The sequence below is a fragment of the Pituophis catenifer genome, unplaced genomic scaffold (assembly GCF_029215685.1).
Source record: "Pituophis catenifer annectens isolate HBS135680 unplaced genomic scaffold, rPitCat1.0.hap2 SCAF_15, whole genome shotgun sequence".
NCBI lineage: Eukaryota > Metazoa > Chordata > Lepidosauria > Squamata > Colubridae > Pituophis > Pituophis catenifer.
In genome coordinates this window covers 15,531,390-15,540,041 of record NW_027256895.1, presented here as the reverse complement: position 1 = coordinate 15,540,041, position 8,652 = coordinate 15,531,390, and the positions used below count along the sequence as shown (strand labels likewise).

The following is an 8,652-nucleotide window of genomic DNA, read 5'->3' as shown; positions in this document are numbered from 1 at the left end:
ATTCTATTCTATTCTATTCTATTCTATTCTATTCTATTCTATTCCATTCCATTCCATTCCATTCCACTCCACTCCACTCCACTGTATTCTACTCTGGATTCCCTGGAGAGTTCTAGAAGTTGCTGGCAAGACTGCAAACACTGGAGGATATGGTTAATCATCTTCTAGATAATAGTAGTATACAGATAGCAAAAAAAAAAAAAAAAAATCTTCCAGATATGTCTGTGATATGTCAAATGATGAAAAGAACAGAATGGGAGGTCAAAATTAATATTTGGAACTAATTTCTGTCTTTCAGAGAAAAACATCATTGAACAAATAAACATAAAGGAAATTAGGAGAATAAGTTCTCTTTTTTTTAGAAGAAGCATAAACACTTCCATTAGTAGTTTAATAATACTGTATGCTTTCACGTAAGACTAGGATGTTTCTAAATTGTAAGAACTTTCTTTCTCTCTTTATTCTTTCTTTCTTTCTTTCTTTCTTTCTTTCTTTCTTTCTTTATTTATTTATTTATTTATTTATTTATTTATTTATTTATTTATTATATTTCTATACCGCCTTTCTCCCGTAGGACTCAAGGCAGTGTACAGTAAAGAAAAATATAGATACACAAACATCATAAAATTGCTAATTAAAATTTTTATTATAATATTAGATGGAGATATTTTCATAATCTTTATTTTCAAATTTAAACATAGTGCTTATCACGTAGAATTTTCAGCAATGTTCATTAAACAACTTGGAGATACTATTTCCTCCTCACTAGCTGTTCTCTTTTATTTAGTTCAGGACGTAAAATAATAATGTAACATTTGGGTAAAAAAATGCAAGCCAGTAACCCTGCGCTGGAGCCAAAGATGGAGAAGATTTCCACAGCCACCATGTGTTTGCCCTTGGTGCTCAGATAGGCTGGGAAAAAGGACAACCACACACTGCAGAAGATCAGCATGCTGAAGGTGATGAATTTGGCTTCATTAAATGTGTCAGGCAAGTTCCTAGCTAGGTATGCAACCATGAAACTGACTAGGGCAAGAATGTTCATGAAACCCAAAACACAGTAAAACATGTAAGTTGACCCTTCATTACATTCTAGTATAATTTCTTTATGCAGGGAATACATGTCAAAATTTGGAAATGGGGCAGAGGTTGCCAGCCAAATGACACAAAGAGAAGCTTGAAAAAAGGAGCAAGAAAAGACAATCGAAGTAGCCAATCTGTTTCCTACCCATTTCCTTATTCCAGATCCTGGTTTGGTGGCCATGAAAGCAAGAACTACAATGATAGTCTTGGCCAGCACGCAAGAAATTGCTACTGAAAATATGAAACTAAAAGCAACTTGTCGAAGGAGACATGTCAGTACTGTTGGCTGACCAATGAAAAGGAAAGCAGAAAGGAAGGAGAAGAGAAGAGAGGTGAGGAGAAGGTAGGAGAGGCTCTGGTTGTTGGCTTTGACAATAGGTGTGTCATTGTGCTTAATGAAGATAGCAAGCACAAGTACTGTCATGAAAGCAAAAAAGAATGCAAACACCAAAGATATCATTCCTAAAATGTCTTGGTAAGATAAGAAGGAGATCTCTTTAACAATGCATGCATTTTGATGGAAATTTGCATACTGATCTCTTGGACATGGGACACAGTCATCTGCATCTGAAAAAGAACATAATACATTGTTTATATTGCTACAACTGAACGCAAAATTACACATCTGAGACTTTATGTATTAGAATGTAGTGGAAACATGTCCGTCATATTCTAAGGTTTGAAAGTTTTAATTTTCAAGTGAAATGGGAGACAAAGAAGCTTGAATAATAGAGACAGAAATGAACCAACCAACACATTATATCTTATTCAATCAACAAATTCTGTTGATGCACATCTTACCCTCTTGTGCTGAAATCTTTTCTTCTGCACATGGAAGACAATCATAGCAACAGAACAGTTTCCCTTCTTTCACAGTTTTTCTTTGACCTGAAAGACAGTGATCATTGCACACTGAAAGGGGCTGAACCTGAAAGGATAACAGAGAAAAGGAGAATGCTGAACTAGGGTTATATATATATATATGTATGTATATATATTTGCCTCAAAGAGCAGCAGTATTTTATTATTCCACAAATCTATAGGAAAGATGGTAATTACCGTATTTTTCGGAGTATATAAGATGCACCAGACTATAAGACGCACCTACCTTTTTTGGTGAGGAAAAGAAGAAAAAGGAATCTCCTTCTGCCTCTGCCTCTAAGCAAATTTTGCCTCGTTGCAGCAAACAGCAAACAGCCTGCTTTACTTTATTTTGATTTTCAGCATAGATTGATTAGCACAAGGGGAAAAAAAAAATCTGCTCCAGCAATTTTCTTCCTTGCAGCAAGCAGCAGAGGCTTGCGCAAAGCAGCTGAGAGCAAAGCAGCTGAAAGTTGGGAGGCCGATCCAATCAATTTGTGCTAATTAGGCTGTGCTGAATCTGAAAGGAGCTGCTTTTTCTTGCTGTTTGCTGCAAGGAGTTAACTACTGGGAGGCAGAGGCCAAAGGGTGGGGGGAGTGGGTGGGCAGGGCTACAATCGGTGTATAAGATGCATCTAAATTTTCAGCCCCTTTGAGCGGGGGGGAAAGGTGCGTCTTATACTCCAAAAAATACAGTATAGATAAAAAAACATATATAGCAAACAAAAGTAAGACTTGGTTTACTTGTTTGGTATACTTTACTTTGGCAAAGTAAAGAATAGTGTCCTTCAGAGTGGTCAGGACAGACTTCCAAAGATTTATGAGACTTTCCATTGTTGTTGCTGTTGTCATGAGTGTAATATTAGTTAAAGTACTATTTCTTAAACTGATATAATAAACATTTGGAGTTTGGTGAACAATCTAACACTTCATGAAGGGAAGCCAAAGAGCTGAATAACTTGGGGATTTCTGCTAGAAGAAGCTTCTTCTTGTAAGCTTTGTTTTTCATGTTGTCTGTGAAGGGAATTAATTTCATGTAATAAATATTTGGGGTTTGATGAACAATCTATGACTTTGTGAAGGGAAGTTAAAGAGCTTAAGAGTTTGGGGTCTTCTCTGATAGAATGTGATCTTGGAATCTTTGCTTATATTAATGTTGTATTTGGAGGCACAATCACACAACAGATTCCTCCAGCCTACCTGATTAAAACTGGTGGGCCAAACAATGGCCTTCTCCTGAATGGTGAATTTCATTTCTTCAGATGTATGTACCTCTAAACTTCCAACTTTGACTCTAAGGAGGGACTGGTTTGGCAAGGTGATCCAGTTGATTATGTCAAATCCTGACACCAATTGCCCACTTTCATCAAAGGAAACAGGCTCCCCAGCATTATTGTTAAATGAGACAGTCCTCAGAAAATGATGCAACTCAATGAGAAAAAGAAACAAAGATGTTATAAAATTGACTAGACAAATATTTAAAGGACTTTTGGAAGAAAGAGGCCTACAATATTTTCTTGATTAGTTATTGTTTTTTGTCATAATATCCATAATATCCTTTAAGTATTATTTCAGAAGAATAGGATCCATTGTTCTGAATAAGCCCCAGGACACCCAGTAGAACATCAGTAAGATGGCACCCAAAGATGAACTGCTGACAGAATTCCTGAGGTAAGAGCGGACATGATAGGAAAATCAATTCGAGGAAGTGTCATGGCAAGACAAAACCCTGCATGGGAAGTTGTAAATGCTCCAACGCTGGAAGTTTTTAAGAAGATGTTGGATAATCATTTGTCTGAAGTGTTGTAGGTTTTGCTGCCTAGGCAGGGGGTTGGACTAGAAGACCTCCAAGGTCCCTTCCAACTCTGTTATTCTATGAATTCTATGAATACTTGATAACTAGCATTTCTCTCATGAGGTCTTCTTCTTCTGGTTCTGTTTCTTGTTCTTCTGGCAGCCTCACCCATTGTTATTTGAGATAGTACTCATGAGGTAGTTTTTTTTTTTTTTTTTTTTAGTTTTTAGAAAGTCTAGGATATTTCCACTTTTCCTCTTTCCTCTTCCTCTTCTTCTTCCTCCTCCTCCTCCTCCTCCTCCTCCTCCTCTTCTTCTTCTTCTTCCTCCTCCTCCTCCTCCCCTCCTCTCCTCCTCCTCCCCCTCCCCCTCCCCCTCCCCCCTCCCCCCCCCCCTCCTCCTCCTCCTCCTCCTCCTCCTCCTCCTCCTCCTCCTCCTCCTCCTCCTCCTCTTCTTCTTCTTCTTCTTCTTCTTCTTCTTCTTCTTCTTCTTCTTCTTCTTCTCCCTCCTCCTCCTCCTCCTCCTCCTCCTCCTCCTCCTCCTCCTCCTCCTCCTCCTCCTCCTCCTCCTTCCATCAGATAGCTGAAGTGGCAGACATTGGGAAGTCCTACCAATTGCTGAACCAAAAGGCAGCATGAGGCATTCATCATAGTAACACAACAACAGGCACATCGAAACTGTCTAAAAACATGACAGGATCTAAGGTGCAAACTATGCAGAGAGGACTCGGAGACAGTTCAACACATATTTCAGGTCTGTAAAATGAAGTCAGGAACAGCATACAATAAAGGGCACAACCAAATAGATGACATTGTGAACAGGAATATCTGCAAAGAGTAAGGGCTAGATCCTCCTAAGTCCAGATGGGAGACCCCACAGGTGGTGTGTGGAGTATAAGAAAGCTAAGATTTTGTCGGACTTCCAGATCCGGACAGATGGGCAGGTAGTAGTCAATCAACCAGAAATAATCATAGCACTCAAGGATCGAAAGACAAAGGTGGTGCAGAATGACAGCAACATCAGGAAAAATGAGAAGCTGGAGAAATACCATGGTCTGATGTTGGAACTGAAGAACAAAGTGATTCCAGGTGTAGTGGGAACACTTGGGGCTATGACGCCTAAGGTGGGAGAGTGGCTCCAATAAAATCCAGGAACTACATCAGATCTCTCTGTCCAGAAGAATGCAGAAGTAGAAAAAGCTAAGATATTGTGCAAGCATACCAAATTCCTGGCTGTCTGGAAGAGGACTCAAGATTGAAGACTAAACATATCACACATAATTGGGGGGGTGGGGGAAAGAGAGAGAGAATTTATAAAATACATACAGAAACTCAAAAGGATACCTGCCAAAATTCTTGATGGCGAAGATTCAGTTGACTTGTATCTGGCAAAACTGTGTGTTTCCTTTTGAATGAATACAGAGCATGCAAGGCATGTACCACAGCATAGACGGCATTGTAGATGGTGTAACTGTGGCTATTCATGTTCATGTCAAAAATCGAAGAAGGGAGAGTCTCTATCTTCTCCTCCCCAGTGCATAGACCATCAAAATTCTTCACTCCGCTGGAGTTGGGGAACGCACATTGAAACGCATCTTCCCAAAACTCCTTGAGAAAGCCATCTTCTTCATTGGTGGCCGGATTTCTTTCCCTAACAAAATCCTGAAATCCGACCAAGTCACTTAAGTGAACCACAATGGATATAGCACCATGAATGTAGTGTAGAGGCCAGTCCCTTTGCATAGAAGTGGAAGTGAAATCCATCTGGGCTATCATGATCCAGACTTTCTCGTTTTTTGATGGACCTTGATAAGAGAACAACAACCTCATAGTCAGCATAAATTCAGCTTGTACAATCACAGCAGACGCTATGCTTGCCATGAGAGTGTCGTATAGTTCATTTCCATCCTCTAACATATCAGAGAACTCATGAGTGTATGTCTTTTTGGGGAAACTTTTAATAAAGTCAAAGCAGATTCTTCTCTGGGCAAACATTGAAACCACAGTCGCTATAAACCAATCACCATCATCATAGTTCAGAGAAATCATCCCAATCCATGTCCACCCAAAATGTAACAACAATTGGAGAATTCCCTTGTATTGAAGCATATTGTTAGGGAACATCCATTGGAAAATGTCTCCATGATTATTTGTAGGTGCAGAACCATAGATGAGCTATAGAAGAAAAAATAACTGGAAGGTGTTAAAGTAATAAGCATGCAAAATTTAGTGACAGAATTGATGCATTGCATAAAGACAGTTTATAGTTTAGTGTGTAATGCTTTGCCTAGTCATTGGATTCATTGAACATCTTAATGTATCATGTACTTTTTTGTAATTTTGTATTGTTGTAGACAAAATAACGGACTGGGCAAGCTCTTCAATGCAGGAAAGAGTTTATTGCGCAAGGTTCAAACAGTCCAAAGACAAGAAAAGGGTCTGAATGCCGATGGCTTCTTCTGGCCATGTATTTATACAGTTTAAAGGCAAAAGTATTACAGAGAGTGATGCATTTCACATGTAGAAGCTACCCTTTAATCTATCTCTAGGAAAGACATAACAGCCCTGTTCCCACAGGCTCAGGTTTTCAGCTCCGGAGCTCAAGACATAATAAAAGGAGATAAGAGGCTAGAAGACGCCTCAAGGGCAATAAGGAAGCAGCACCCCTTATCCAGGGATATGCATGACATTTGGGATGCAATAAACATTAAACAACAGAATGTATCTGTTTAGGGTCAGTTTGCCCTTTTACAATTCTGTACCTACGTCAAATACCGTTTGTCATCTCAGCACCTTGGCACGGGAGAGGCACTTCTGTCTTGACCAAAGATTTGGATTTCTAATATTTGAGTTTTATCCCAATATCGAATCTTAGCCTGGCTCAGTATGAGAAACACAAATAGAAACTGACCAAAAGAAAAGCATGCAAGCTGGCCACAACAGACTTATGTTTTAATTTGTGAAGTGTTCATTATTTTAATGTCCTTAATTCTTTTGTTAGATTAGAATCCTTGTGAAAACTCAACCCTCGTGTTTTTTTCTCATTGAAATGAATGCTTTAAGTAAGTATCCCACAAATTAGTAACCGTTTGAGATTATAACCTCAACCTTCCTAACCTGCTGTTGGGAAGGAAGGAAGGAAGGAAGGAAGGAAGGAAGGAAGGAAGGAAGGAAGGAAGGAAGGAAGGAAGGAAGGAAGGAAGGAAATCTAAGATTCATTTGCATGGCTGGGGAGAAAAGGGGAGCATACCTCACCTGTTGTACCTTGTAGTTGCACAGAATATTTGCCATATCCAGAGAGATTTTTGTATAGGGTCCTCCAATGACAGCGACTTCATTGTTCTGGCCATCACACTTGTAATTGGGGATGAACTTGTCCTTTGTTGAAAGAAGCTCCAGTGCACCACAATAGGTCCAGCTTCCAATGAAGTTGCTGTTGTAAATGTGGAAGCCCAAGGTGATGTTGGGTAGGAGGTGAGGGTTTTCATTGATTTCCTTCAAAGCAAATTCCAAGGCCAGAATATGCTGATAGTTTTGTGTCAAGTACCTGTAAGATGATTATATGAATTCACTACTATCTTTTGGAATGAACTATGCATTGCTTTCCAATGACAATTGCTCTGGCATTTTTAAGCTGGAAGAGAACTATTGTGACACTTTTTTTTTTTAGCCTGATATCAAGTGACAGGAAAGATCTATTTTTACTTGTCATCTCAAAATGAGCCCTTGGAAATTGGAAAATTGTCCAGATCTAACATATCAACTTTGGTATGACCTAAGCATAGCTCATAAAATCCTACCTGTCCTACCTGTCAATAACTACTTCAGGTTCAACCATAACAATACACGAGCACACAATAGATACAAACTTAAAGTGAACCGCTCCAAACTCGATTGCAGAAAATATGACTTCAGTAACAGAGTTGTTAATGCCTGGAATGCACTACCAGACTCTGTGATCTCATCCCAAAATCCCCAAAACTTTAACCTAAGACTGTCTACTGTTGACATCACCCCATTCCTAAGAGGTCTATAAAAGGCATGCATAAGAGCACCAGCGTGCCTACCATCCCTGTCCTAATGTTCCCTTTAATTGTATTCATTTTATGTATTCAATTCATGCTTATACTTATATATATTATCTAATATGTACTCGACAAAATAAAAAAAACAAAACAAAAACTATGAAGCATATAGTTCATGCCCCTTAGATGTGATTTGTTTGTTTTTTTGACAAGTTTTATTGGTTCCCCCACCCAATACACACCCACATATTTTTTGAAACAGAGTATTAATCATATCATATCATATCATATCATATCATATCATATCATATCATATCATATCATATATAATTTATCATATCCAAATATATTTTACTTACTTACAGTTTCTGCCAAAGTGTTCTTTTTCCATTTTTGTTAATCAAATCTTAATTTTTCTATTCTTATTTCTATAAACAGTATCTTCTTTCACCCTCAAATTCTATTTTTTCTATTCTTAATCATATACATATACATTCCTTAACTTTATTTTTTATTAATTCACGTTTAAATATATTAAGATAAAGAAAGAGATGTGATTTCATTGGGAAAGTAAAGCCCTTTTTCTCAGAAGCATCTGAGAAAATAGACTATGATTTTGGAGAGTTTAGACAATAATAAATTAGTTCATATATAACTTTCCAGGGGAATCTCTGTAAAGATTGACTGATGGCAAAATAATATCAGAAAGTTAAGGGAAATTTAAAGCATAAGACTAGGAACCTTGAGAAATGAAAAGTAATTAAGTCAAGTTAAGTCAAATCAAAGGCAAGGCAAGTTTTCCTTAGGTGGCTTAGCTTTTGCAGATGATGGGAGCAGAAATTTTAGAGCCTACATTTTCCAGCATTGTAGCATAATAATATCACATTAAT

At 38.1% G+C, this 8,652-nt stretch overlaps 1 protein-coding gene across 1 annotated transcript; it reads right to left on the bottom strand.

Annotated features, from left to right (window-relative positions):
- Positions 1 to 751: 751 nt before the first annotated feature.
- Positions 752 to 5,501, bottom strand: LOC139324424 (vomeronasal type-2 receptor 26-like). The gene is made up of 4 exons (XM_070954137.1): positions 5,082 to 5,501; positions 3,145 to 3,372; positions 1,885 to 2,011; positions 752 to 1,650 (listed from the first exon to the last, which is right to left on the bottom strand). Exons 1-4 carry the CDS (start codon positions 5,499 to 5,501, stop codon positions 752 to 754), a joined length of 1,674 nt encoding a protein of 557 aa, XP_070810238.1.
- Positions 5,502 to 8,652: the final 3,151 nt, after the last annotated feature.

Coding starts and splice junctions, on each gene's coding strand:
- LOC139324424 (XM_070954137.1), bottom strand. CDS start 5,501: ATGGATTTCACTTCCACTTCTATGCAAAGGGACTGGCCTCTACACTAC. Junction 2,012..3,144: donor GGCCCACCAGTTTTAATCAG/GTAGGCTGGAGG, acceptor TTATCCTTTCAG/GTTCAGCCCCTTTCAGTGTG. Junction 1,651..1,884: donor AAAGATTTCAGCACAAGAGG/GTAAGATGTGCA, acceptor GTTCTTTTTCAG/ATGCAGATGACTGTGTCCCA.